Here is a 13,790-nt window from a genome sequence, read left to right as displayed (position 1 = left end):
CAATAAATAGGATTGAATGAAGGAACGAATGTAATTTATTTTTTATTCACTCATGTATTTATTTCTTTATTTCTATTCATGTCTGTCTCCCCTGCTAGACTGTAAGCTCCTTGTGGGCAGGGAATGTGTCTGTTCTATCGTCCTCTTGTCCTCTCCTCAGCGCTTAGTCCAGTGCTCTGCACACAGTAAGCGCTCAATAAATACGATTGAATGAGTGAATGGAAGCGGTCAATAAATGCCATTGACCACTGACTGGACTGGGACAGTGTAATGTATTTTTATTTATTTCTGTATTTATTTCTATCCATGTCTGTCTCCCCCTCCAGACTGTAAGCTCCTTGTGGGCAGGGAGTGTGTCTGTTTATTGTTCTATTACACTCTCCCAAGTGCTTAGCCCAGTGCTCTGCACATGGTAAGTGCTCAAAAAACACCACTGAGGATTGATTGATTGGTCTGGGATAATAATAATAATGATAATGGCATTTATTAATCGCTTACTATGTGCAAAGCACTGTTCTAAGCGCTGGGATGGCGGCATATAACCATAATTTATGTATTTATTCATTCATTTATTAATTTATTTTCATGTCTGCACACAGTAAGTGCTCAATAAAGACGACTGAATGAATGAATGAATTTTACTTGTACGTATTTATTCTATTTATTTTATTTTGTTAATATGTTTTGTTTTGTTGTCTGTCTCCCCCTTCTAGACTGTGAGCCCGCTGTTGGGTAGGGACCGTCTCTACATGTTGCCAACTTGGACTTCCCAAGCGCTTAGTACAGTGCTCTGCACACAGTAAGCGCTCAATAAATACCATTGAATGAATGAATGTCTGTCTCCCCCTCTAGACTGTAAGCTCATGTGGGCAGGGGACGTGTCCGTTATATTGGACTCTCCCAAGCGCTTAGTACAGTGCTCTGCACACAGGAAGCACTCAGTAACCACGACTGACAATTGACCGGCGGCTGGGAGGGCGGTACATATCTGGAATATATTTATTTATTTGATTATTTATATTGACAGGCGTCTCCCCCTCCAGACTGTAAGCTCGTTGTTGGCAGGGAACGCGTCTGGGATATTCATTCAATTGTATTTATTGAGCGGTTACTGTGTGCAGAGCACTGTACTAAGCGCTTGGGAAGTCCAAGTCGGCAACATCTAGAGACGGTCCCTACTCAACAACGGGTTCACGGTCTAGAAGGGGGAGACGGACAACAAAACAAAACATGTGGACGGGTGTCAAAGTCGTATTGTTGTATCTGACTCTCCCGAGCGCTTAGTACAGTGCCCTGCACATAGTAAGCGCTCAATGAGTACGATTGACTGACTGAATGAAGGCCCAGAAGCCACAGGAGAAACCGTCTCGAGTCCTTGCTATTGTTGGTGATCCTAAGTCTGCTCTCTCTCAACGGGAACTTTACCGAGCGTGATTTTAGTTCCGTGCTTTGTAGATACTGAGCGCTCAACTGATCGTCGATGATTGTCTCTGCCCATACGGGGTTTCCAGTCTAATGGGGAGGGGGAGTAGGCCTCTTATCCCCATTGTACAGTTGAGGCAACTGAGGCCCAGCACGGCAGCCCGGCCGGGGGCAGAGCTGTGATTAGAATTCATTCCTTCATTCAGTCGTATTTATTGAGCGCTCACTGTGTGCAGAGCACTGTACTAAGCGCTTGGGAATCCAGGTCCGCTGACTCATTCATTCATTCGGTCGTGTTTATTGAGGAAGAAGCAGGGGAAGCAGTGTGGTTCCCTTAAGCTGCTTCCCTTATTGAGGGGAAGCAGCGTGGCTCAGTGGAAAGAGCATGGGCTTGGGAGTCAGAGGTCATGGGTTCGAATCCTGGCCCCACCACTTAGCTGTGTGACCTTGGGCAAGCCCCTTCACTTCCCTGTGCCTCAGTTACCTCATCTGTAAAATGGGGATTTCAGAGGTCATGGGTTCAAATCCCGGCTCCGCCAATTGTCAACTGTGTGACCTTGGACAAGTCATTTAACTTCTCTGTGCCTCAGTTACCTCATCTGTAAAATGGGGATTAAGACGGAGCCCCCCCCGTGGGACAACCTGATCACCTTGTAACCCTCCCAGCGCTTAGAACAGTGCTTTGCACATAATAAGCGCTTAACAAATATTCATTCATTCATTCAATCATATTTATTGAGTGCTTACTGGGTGCAGAGCACTGTACTAAGCACTTGGGAAGTCCAAGTCGGCAACATGTAGAGATGGTCCCTACCCAACAACGGGCTCACAGGCTAGAAGGGGGAGACAGACAACAAAACAAAACACGTAGATAGGTGTCAAAACCATTAGAATAAATAGAATCCATCATTCATTCATTCAATCATATTTATTAATTAATAATGGCATTTGTTAAGCGCTGGGGGGGATACAAGGTGATCAAGTTGCCCTACGTGGGGCTCACAATCTTAATCCCCATTTTGCAGATGAGGGAACTGAGGCTCAGAGAAGTGAAGTGACTTGCCCAAGGCCACACAGCAGACATGTGGATGAGTTGGGATTTGAACCCGTGACCTCTGACTCCAAAGCCCGTGCTCTTTCCACTGAGCCAAGCTGCTTCTCTATTGAGCGCTCTATTTATTGAGCGCTTACTGTGTGCAGAGCACTGTACTAAGCGCTTGGGAAGTCCAAGTTGGCAACATATAGAGACGGTCCCTACCCAACAGTGGGCTCACAGTTATTAATACTATGTACCAAGCACTGTACTAATCAATCAATCAATCAATCAGTTGTATTTATTGAGCGCTTACTGTGTGCAGAGCACTGTACTAAGCGCTTGGGAAGTCCAAGTTGGCAACATCTAGAGACGGTCCCTACCCAACAGTGGGCTCACGGTCTAAAAGGGGGAGACAGAGAACAAAACCAAACATACTAACAAAATAAAATAAATAGAATAGATATGTACAAGTAAAATAAATAAATAAATAGAGTAATAAATATGGACAAACATATCATCAATCGTATTTATTGAGCGCTTACTATGTGCAAAGCACTCTACTAAGTGCATATATATATATATATATACACCTCTCTCTCTCTCTCTATATATATATATATATATACACCTCTCTCTCTCTACATATATAGAGAGGTGTATATATATATATACACCTCTCTCTCTCTCTCTCTCTCTCTCTCTATATATATATATATATACCTATATATACCTATATACTAAGTGGACACAAGATCAAGAGGTTGAACACAGGCCCTGTTCCCCACGGTCAATTGTATTTATTGAGTGCTTAGTGTGTGCAGAGCACTGCACTGAGCACTTGGGAGAGTCCAATAGAACAATAAACAGACACACTCCCTGCCCACAATGAGCTGACAGTCTCCTGGGGGCTGTTCTTCACTAGAGCAAGACGCGGGGCTCCTTCTCGGCCCTGGTGCCAAGCCGTGTGTGCATACGTGTGCATGCGTGTTCACGTGTGTACGGATGCAAGCCCCACCCCCGGCTCCAGCCGGACGGATTAACGGATCTCAATAAATACGATCGATTGATTGATCTGAAGTACCTTCCGTGTCCTTTCAAGGTGAGAGAGACTCTGGCGGCGGAGACCGGCTTAAGTGTTCGTGTCGTCCAAGTTTGGTTCCAGAACCAGAGAGCCAAGGTAATGATAATCCTCGCTGTGGTCTTTGTTAAGCGCTTGCCATGTGCCAGGGACTGTACTGAGCGCTGGGGTGGATACAAGGCAATTAATTGGGTTGGATACAATCCCTATCCCACATGGGGCTCCCAGTCGTAACCCCCATTTGACAGATGAGGGGACTGAGGCCCAGAGAAGTGACGCGCTTTGCCCAAGGTCATTTGCAAAGGCACTTTGACATTCAGCAGGACTGCAACTTACCTCCAATTGAACCCATGCAGGAAGGGCCTGGGGCGGTTGAATCTGCCCGATTGGCATTTTGAAACACATTTAAACACCTGAAAACTGCAAGCATCCTTGATAACATTTTATATCTCCCACTGGGAGTAAATTTCACATTCAACTGCTAATTCCAGGAGGGTCGGGTGAAACGCTTTATATAATGTACAGAGGAACGACACCCCCTTCATGAATCCAAACCATCTGGGGCTATAAACGAAGCAGCGTGACTTTCTGAAGTTGCTTCTGAATACGATGAATGTGTAGAGTAGCTTGAAAAAATATATATGTTTATGTTTATAAATCCAGATAGACATAAAGCATACATTCTGGGAGGAATAGGCTGAGACGATTTCCTCTTGTCAGTGAAAAATACAGTTCCTGGCCATTTTTCTTTTCCCTGAAGTACTAGCTGTCTAATGAAGGACGAATGGGTGACCTCTCTCTTGCTCCTGGCATCTAGGTCTTCACTCCCTGACGTCGGACAGAGTCCCCCGTGATTGTTAGATTGTCTCTATATGTTGCCAATTTGTACTTCCCAAGCGCTTAGTACAGTGCTCTGCACACAGTAGGTGCTCAATAAATATGATTGATTGATTGATTGATTGATTGATTCCATCCTCAGATGTGTCAGTTCTCACGTAGTAGGACTGGGAACCCACTGTGTGCACAGCACTGTGTTCAGCATTTGGGAGAGTCCAATAGAGTGCGTAGATGCGATCCCTGTCCTCAAGGAGCTGCCAGTCTACTGTGGGCAGAGCGCTGTACTGAGCGCTTGGGAGAGTCCAATAGAGTGCCCACAATCCCTGTCTTCAAGGAGCTACAATCTAGAGGAGGTTGGACATTGGGTGCTGAGATTTCTCTGAAAGGGTAGGAATCTGGTTGATGTTTTTACCATGCAAATAATAATAATAATTCCTCCCTCCCCTCCCCACAGCACCTGTATATATGTATATGTTTGTATGAATTTATTACTCTATTTATTTATTTATTTTATATGTGCGTATTTATTCTATTTATTTTGTTAATATGTTTTGTTTTGTTCTCTGTCTCCCCTTCCTAGACTGTGAGCCCACTGTTGGGTAGGGACCGTCTCTATATGCTGCCAACTTGGACTTCCCAAGCGCTTAGTCCAGTGCTCTGCACCCAGTAAGCGCTCAATAAATACGACTGACTGACTGACTGAATGAATGGATAATATTTATTAGGTGCTTACTAGGTGCCAAGCACTGAGACCTGGGGTAGATTCATTCATTCATTCATTCAATCGTATTTATTGAGCGCTGACTGTGTGCAGAGCACTGGACTAAGCGCTTGGGAAGTACAAGTTGGCAGCATATAGAGACAGTCCCTACCCAACAGTGGGCTCACAGTCTAAAAGGGGGAGACAGAGAACAAAACCAAACATACTAACAAAATAAAATATATAGAATAGATATGTACAAGTAAAATAAATAGAGTAATAAATATGTACAAACATATATCCATATATACAGGTGCTGTGGGGAAGGGAAGGAGGTAAGATGGGGGGGGATGGAGAGGGGGACGAGGGGGAGAGGAAGGAAGGGGCTCAGTCTGGGAAGGCCTCCTGGAGGAGGTGAGCTCTCAGTAGGGCCTTGAGCCCTATTTACTGAGCGCTGTGGGTGAAGCACTGTATTAAGCGCTTGGGAGGGGACAACAGAATAACACACAGGCACATTCCGGCCCCACTCCTGGTACAACCGGGTGAAACGCCGGGTGGTCATCAGGGTCCCACGATTGCTCTATTTATTTATTTATTTTTTTATTTTATTTGTACCTATCTATTCTATTTATTTTATTTTGTTAGTATGTTTGGTTTTGTTCTCTGTCTCCCCCTTTTAGACTGTGAGCCCACTGTTGGGTAGGGACTGTCTCTATATGTTACCAATTTGTACTTCCCAAGCGCTTAGTACAGTGCTCTGCACATAGTAAGCGCTCAATAAATACGATTGATGATGATGATGATGATGCTCCCAGGGGGACCCCGGATGCCCTGCTCCCGGTCCCCCCGCTGTACCTAGAGACCCCCCCGGCTCCGGGCCCCGGTTGGGGGGCGAGGGGTGATCACCATCTATTCGTGTCTCCCTCCCTGATCTCCAGATGAAGAAGTTGGCTCGGCGTCAACAACAGCAGCAGCAGCAAGAACAGAGAAGCTCACAGGGCCTCAGCTCAGGTAAGTCGGAATTCAGCCCGTCAGTGGTATTTATTGAGCGCTCATTGTGTGCTGAGCACTGTCCTATGCGCTTGGGAGAGGACAATAATAATAATAATAATATTGGCATTTGTTAAGCACTTACTATGTGCCAAGTACTGTTCTAAGCGCTGTGGGGGGGAAGCAAGGTGATCAAGTTGTCCCACGTGGGGCTCACAGTCTTAATCCCCATTTGACAGATGAGGTCACTGAGGCTCAGAGAAGTTAAATAATAATGTTGGTATTTGTGAAGCACTTACTATGTGCAAGGCACTGTTCTAAGCGCTGGGGGTAGATACAAGGTAATCAGGTTGTCCCACATGGGACTCACAGTCTTCATCCCCATTTTACAGATAAGGGACCTGAGGCCCAGAGAAGTGAAGTGACTTGCCCAAAGTCGCACAGCTGACAAGTGGCAGAGCCGGGATTTGAACCCACGGCTTCTGACTCCAAAGCCCGGGCTCTTTCCACTGAGCCACGCTGCTTCCCCGACTTGCCCAAGGTCACACAGCAGACGTGTGGCGGAGTCAGGATTCGAACCCATGACCTCTGACTCCAAAGCCCGGGTTCTTTCCACTGAGCCACGCTGCTTCTCTAGCAGACAACAGAAAATACACAGACACAATCCCTGCCCACAGCGAGCTGACAGCCTAGAGGACACGGGTGTCTCTATGCGGATGGGTGTGCACGTATGATAACAATAATAATAATAATAATACTGCAAACGGCGTGGCCCAATGGGTAGACCCCGGGCCCGGCAGTCAGAAGGACCTGGGTTCTAATCCCGACTCTGCCACTCATCTGCTGGGTGACCTTGGGTGAGCCACTTCACTTTTCTGGGCCTCAGTTCCCTTATCTGGAAAATGGGGATTAAGACTGGGAGCCCCACGTGGGATAGGGACTGTGTCCAACCTGATGTGCTTTTTAAATTTAATTTAATTTAATTTAATTTATTTAATTTTATTTTATATTTATTTTATTTATTATTATATTATATCATAATATTATATATATATTATATATATAATATAATATATTATATTATTTATTTATTTTATTTATTTTATTTTGCTAGTATGTTTGATTTTGTCTCCCCCTTTTAGACTGTGAGCCCGCAGTTGGGTAGGGACTGTCTCTATATGTTGCCAACTTGTACTTCCCAAGCGCTTAGTACAGTGCTCTGCACACAGTAAGCACTCAATAAATACGATTGATGATGATGTGGTTGCTGCGTGCTGAGCGCTTACAACAGTGTCTGGCACATAGAAAGTGCTTAACAAAAACCATTATTATTATTATTATTATTATTATTATTATTATTATTATTATTAGAACAGACACGGTCCCGGCCCGCAGTGAATTGCAGGGCTCTGCATGCAGTAAGCGCTGAGTTTATGCGCCGGATTGATTGATTGAATGATTTTTTTTTTATAGCATTTGTTAAGCACTTACTATGTGCAAAGCACTGTTCTAAGCGCTTACTATGTGCAAAGCACTGCTCTAAGCGCTGGGGGGGATACAAGGTGATCAGGTTGTCCCACATGGGGCTCACAGTCTTAATCCCCACTTTACAGATGGGGTAACTTGAGGCTCAGAGAAGTTAAGTGACTTACCCAAGGTCACACAGCAGACATGTGGCAGAGCCGGGATTCGAACCCATGACCTCTGACTCCAAAGCCCGGGCTCTTTCCACTGAGCCACGCTGCTTCAATGATTGATTGATTTATGCCCGGGCAGAGGGTTAGGTCAGAGTCACTCGGGAGGGAGAAGATGACTCTGAACTGAGCGCCTCCCAAGGCCAAAGGAAAGGCTGACCACTGGCCTTCCCTAAGGGTCCCTCATGGCTCTATTCCGACTGGGGGCTTCGGCAAATTCTTCAGGAGGTCATCCCAGGTAGCTTCGGGGGAACGAAATGTCCCCAGACCCCCGAGGAAGCGCTCCTCACACCCCACCTGCAGATGCATCCTGAGACCCTGGCAGCTGGGGGGGTGGGGGGTGGTCTAATAATAGTAAGGGTATTTATTAAGCGCTTACTATGAGCCAGGCACCGTACTAAGCACTGATGTGGATCCCCACGGAAACCGTAAGGCAGTGGAGGGGGTCTAATAATAGTAATGGTATTTGTTAAGTGCTTACTAAGTGCCAGGCACTGTACTAAGTGCTGAGGAGCAAATCAAGTTGGACACAGTCCCTCTCTCGTGTGGGGCTCACAGTCTCCACCCCCATTTTCCAGGTGAGGGAGCTGAGGCCCAGAGAATAATAATAATCATTATTTTGGTATTTGTTAAGCTCTTACCATGTGCCAAGCACCGTTCTAAGCGCTAGGGTAGATACAAGGTAATCAGGTTGTCCCACGTGGGGTTCACAGTCTCCACCCCCATTTTCCAGGTGAGGGAACTGAGGCCCAGAGAATAATAATAATAATCATCATTTTGGTATTTGTTAAGCGCTTACTATGTGCCAAGCACTGTTCTAAGTGCTAGGGTAGATACAAGGTAATCAGGTTGTCCAACGTGGGGCTCACAAGTTTCCACCCCCATCTTCCAGGTGAGGGAACTGAGGCCCAGAGAATAATAATAATAATCATTTTGGTATTTGTTAAGCGCTTACCATGTGCCAAGCACTGCTCTAAGCGCTAGGGTAGATGCAAGGTAATCAGGTAGTCCCACGTAGGGCTCACAGTATTAATCCCCATTTTACAGATAAAGGAACTGAGGCCCAGAGAAGCTAAGTGACTTGCCCAGAGTCACACAGCTGACATGTGAGGGAGCCGGGATTAGAATCAATCAATCAATCAAGCAAGCAATCAATCAAGCAATCAATCAATCAATCGTATTTATCGAGCGCTTACTGGGTGCAGAGCACTGTACTAAGCGCTTGGGAAGTCCAAGTTGGCAACATATAGAGACGATCCCTACCCAACAGTGGGCTCACAGTCTAGAAGGGGGAGACAGAGAACAAAACCAAACATATTAACAAAATAAAATAAATAGAATAGATATGTACTAGTCAAATAAATAAATAAATAAATAAATAGTGTAATAAATATGTACAAACATATATACATAGATACAGGTGCCGTGGGGAAGGGAAGCGCTTATCATGTGCCAAGCACCGTTCTAAGCGCCAGGGTAGATACAAGGTAATCAGGTTTTCCCACATGAGGCTCACAGTATTAATCCCCATTTTACAGATGAAGGAACTGAGGCCCAGAGAAGCTAAGTGACTTGCCCAGGGTCACACAGCTGACATGTGAGGGAGCCGGGATTAGAATCAGTCAATCGATCAATCAATCGTATTTATCGAGTGCTTACTGGGTGCAGAGCACTGTACTAAGCGCTTGGGAAGTCCAAGTTGGCAACATCTAGAGACGGTCCCTACCCAACAGTGGGCTCACAGTCTAGAAGGGGGAGACAGAGAACAAAACGAAACATAGTAACAGAGTAAAATAAATAGAATAGATATGTACAAGTAAAATAAATAAATAGAGTAATAAATACGTACAAACATATATACAGTTGTACATATATACAGGCATATATATACATTATATATACATGTATATATACATACATACATGTATGTATATACATGCATATGTACATATATACATATATAGAACCCATGACCTCTGACTCCCAAGGCCAGGCTCTTACCACTAAGCCACACTGCTTCTCCGCTCCTCTGCCGCTAATCTCCTCACCGTGCCCCATTCTCGCCCGTCCCGCCGTCGACCCCCGGCCCACGTCCTCTCCCTGGCCCGGAATGCCCCCAATCCCTCTGCCCATCCGCCAAGCTCGCTCTCTTCCTCCCTTCAAGGCCCTACTGGAGAGCTCACCTCCTCCAGGAGGCCTTCCCACACTCAGCCCCCTCCTTCCTCTCCCCTTCCTCCCCCTCTCCATCCCCCCCGCCTTACCTCCTTCCCTTCCCCACAGCACCTGGATATATGTTTGTACAGATTTATCACTCTATTTATTGATTTATTTTCCTTCTACATATCTATTCTATATATTTTATTTTGTTAATATGTTCGGTTTGGTTCTCCGTCTCCCCCTTCTAGACCGTGAGCCCGCTGTTGGGTAGGGACCGTCTCTAGATGTTGCCCACTTGGACTTCCCAAGCGCTTAGGACAGTGCTCTGCACACAGTAAGCGCTTGATAAATACGATTGATTGATCCTCTTGAGAGGGGAAGTGACTTGTCCAAGGTCACCCAGTAGACAAGCGGAGGAGCTGGGATGAGAACCTGTGATCTCATGACTGTCAGGCCCGGGCTTTACATCATGAGTCTCTACCCCGATCCCAGCCATTCCTTTCCCGCCCCGACCCCTCTGCCGCCTCCGCCCCCCGGACTACTGTGATGACGCCCCTTCTCCTCCCTTGTCCTGCAGGCCAGACCAACAGCGGTGGAAATGTGGGGATGGTGGACGGGCTCTTGAGCCCCTACTCAACCCTCCCCACGGCCCAGCAGCTCCTGGCCCTGGAGCAGAGCGTCTACGGCTCGGATTCCTTCCGACAGGGCCTCACCCCACCCCAGATGCCCGGAGACCACATGCACCCCTACGGTAAGAGGGGCTCCCCCTCCTCCCCTCTCCTCCTCTCCCCCTCTGCATTCACCTGCCAGCTGCGTGACTTTGGCCAAGTCACTTCACTTCTCTGGGCCTCAGTGACCTCATCTGGAAAACAGGGATTAATAATAATAATAATAATGATGGCATTTATTAAGCCTTACTATGTGCAAAGCACTGTTCTAAGCGTGCGGAGGTTACAAGGTGATCAGGTCGTCCCACGGGGGGCTCACACTCTTAATCCCCATTTTACAGATGAGGGAACTGAGGTCCGGAGAAGTGAAGTGACTTGCCCAAAGTCACACAGCTAAGTGGCGGAGCCGGGATTTGAACCCATGACCTCTGACTCCAGAGCCCAGGCTCTTTCCACTGAGCCACGCTGTGAGCCCCCCATGGGACAACCCGATCACCTTGTAACCTCCCCAGTGCTTACAACAGTGCTTTGCACATAGTAAGTACTTAATAAATGCCATTATTATACTTATTTGGCAGGCACTGTTTAAAGCCCGGGCTTGGGAATCAGAGGTCATGGGCTCAAATCCCAGCTCCGCCGCTTGTTTTTTCTTTTTAATGACATTTATTAAGAGCTTACTATGTGCAAAGCACCGTTCTAAGCGCTGGGGAGGTTACAAGGTGATCAGGTCATCCCACGGGGGGCTCACAGTCTTCATCCCCATTTTAAAGATGAGGGAACTAAGGCACAGAGAAGTGAAGTGACTTTCCCAGAGTCACACAGCTGACAAGTGGCAGAGCTGGGATTTGAACCCACGACCTCTGACTCCAAAACCCGGGCTCTTTCCACTGAGCCACGCTGCTTGTTGGCTCTATGACTTTGGGCAAGTCACTTCACTTCTCTGTGCCTCAGTTCCCTCATATGTAAAATGGGGATGAAGACTGTGAGCCCCCCATGGGACAATCTGATCACCTTGTAACCTCCCCAGCGCTTAGAACGGTGCTTTGCACATAGTAAGCGCTTAATAAAAATGCCATTATTATTATTATTCTAAGACTCTCCCTTCTGCCTCTCTAATAATAATAATAATAATAATAATGGTATTTGTTAAGCGCTTGCTGTGCACCAAGCACTGTTCTTTTAGACCGTGAGTCCACTGTTGGGTAGGGACTGTCTCTATATGTTGCCAACTTGTACTTCCCAAGCGCTTAGTACAGTGCTCTGCACACAGTAAGTGCTCAATAAATACGATTGATTGATTGATTGATTGTTCTAAGCGCTGGGGTAGATGCAAGGTAATCGGTTGTCCCACATGGGGCTCACGGTCTTAATCTCCATTTGACAGTTTCATTTATTCAATTGTATTTATTGAGCGCTTACTGTGTGCAGTGCACTGGACTAAGCGCTTGCGAAGTACAAATCGGTAACATATAAGAGACGGTCCCTACCCAACAAGGGGTTCACGGTCTAGAAGGGGGAGACAGACAACAGAACGAAGCAAGTAGTCAGGTGAGGTAGCTGAGGCCCAGAGAAGTGAAGCGACTTGCCCGGGGTCACACAGCGACAAGTGGAGGAGCCGGGATGAGAACCCGGCTCTTTCTGAATCCCAGGCCTGGGTTCTAGCCACCGGGCCACAGTCCTCAGTTATCATCACTCCGACGGAGGGAGAGCTACCCTTTCGTCAAATCCTGCAGGAAAAACCCACACGACCCAGCAAGGCCCTTTCCCCAGATGGATAATGCATCCATCATCCCCTGAGTCTAAAAAGTTTGGACCAAATCCCTCAGGACCCTCGTCTAGCCCCCCGGATAACACCCGGATCATCCAATGGAGTATCCTATCTCCGCTGGCCAAAAGGCAACGGCTTCTCCCAGGAGACCCCACCTGACTGGGCTCCGTTACCACGTCAGGCCCCGCTGCAGCGGAAGATGACGATGACGATGTTGCCAACTTGTACTTCCCAAGAGCTTAGTACAGTGCTCTGAACACAGTAAGCGCTCAATAAATACGATTGATTGATTGATTGATTGGTGATGGTATCTGCTAAACGCTTATTGTGTGCCGGGCACTGTACTAAGCTCCGAGTTGGACGCAGTCCCTGTCCCACAAGGGGCTCGCAGCCTCAATTTCCATTTTACAGACCATCAATCGTATTTATTGAGCGCTTACTATGTGCAGAGCACTGTACTGAGCGCTTGGGAAGTACAAATTGGCAACATATAGAGACAGTCCCTACCCAACAGTGGGCTCACGGTCTAAAAGATGAAGTGACTGAGGCCCAGAGAAGGGGTTCCTCCTCCTCTGTCCCCTCAATCCACCCCGGTCCTCCCCCCGACCCCCTTTCCCTAGTTCAGACCGGACCCTAACGCCGACTCTTCCATCCTCCCTCCAGGGTCCGAGCCCCTTTTCCACGACCTGGATAGCGACGACACCTCTCTCAGTAACCTGGGCGACTGTTTCCTAGCGACCTCAGAAGCCGGTTCCCTGCAGCCCAGGATGGGTAACCCCATCGACCATCTGTACTCCATGCAGAATTCCTACTTCACCTCCTGAGCTCCCCCCTGGAGCCGGGCTGGGGGTGGGCTCTCGGCCCCGATGGAGCGACGGGGCGGGGAGCGGGCGGGAGGTGGGGGGGCATGGGAAGCGTTCTGGGGAAAGGGGAGGAAGGGGAGGGTCGGTCTTGGAGATGCCGTTACCCCGATGTAGCTCAGCATTTCCAAAGACTAGATACGGTGGCGTAGTAGCCGAGTTATAGAATTAGATACAGGAAAAAAAAACAAAAAATGTGCTTATCGTCGAGGTCAGGGACTTTCGTTCTAGCTATTCTCGTGCGAAAAATGACTTTGGATTCTCCAATCTCCCCTCTCTGGGGCCAGGGGGGAGGGCTGAGGAGGTTTTTGTCGAGAGGGGGGACAGACGTCTTTCAATCCATCCACCCAAAGACAGAAAGGTGGAAGTGTGTGTGTGTGTGCGTGTGTTTGTTGTCGGCGTGCGTGAGCCTGCGTGCGTGTGAAATGGCCTCCTGTCCTCCACTGTACCCCTAATTATAACAGAAACCAACTGTACAGCGAGAGTGACTTTATTTTCCGTGTGAACTCTATTTAAGGAAATGCTTGATGCACTTAAGTTATAAGATGAGATGATTTACTTTTATAAACTTTTATTTGTC

At 47.2% G+C, this 13,790-nt stretch overlaps 1 protein-coding gene across 1 annotated transcript in view; it reads left to right on the top strand.

Annotated features, from left to right (window-relative positions):
• LMX1A (LIM homeobox transcription factor 1 alpha) overlaps nt 1–13,217 on the top strand; it is a 106,830-nt gene extending 93,613 nt beyond the window's left edge. Inside the window, exons 5-8 of the mRNA XM_038758355.1 lie at nt 3,558–3,635; nt 6,012–6,084; nt 10,492–10,665; nt 13,014–13,217. Coding sequence (XP_038614283.1) covers nt 3,558–3,635; nt 6,012–6,084; nt 10,492–10,665; nt 13,014–13,174 — 486 coding nt within the window. The 3' untranslated portion in view covers nt 13,175–13,217. The remainder of the gene's footprint in view (nt 1–3,557; nt 3,636–6,011; nt 6,085–10,491; nt 10,666–13,013) is intronic.
• The last annotated feature ends 573 nt before the right edge of the window (nt 13,218–13,790 follow it).

Source organism: Tachyglossus aculeatus, chromosome 16 (assembly GCF_015852505.1).
Source record: "Tachyglossus aculeatus isolate mTacAcu1 chromosome 16, mTacAcu1.pri, whole genome shotgun sequence".
NCBI lineage: Eukaryota > Metazoa > Chordata > Mammalia > Monotremata > Tachyglossidae > Tachyglossus > Tachyglossus aculeatus.
Note: the sequence above shows the minus strand (reverse complement) of the source record. Positions and strands in the feature narration are given on the sequence as shown.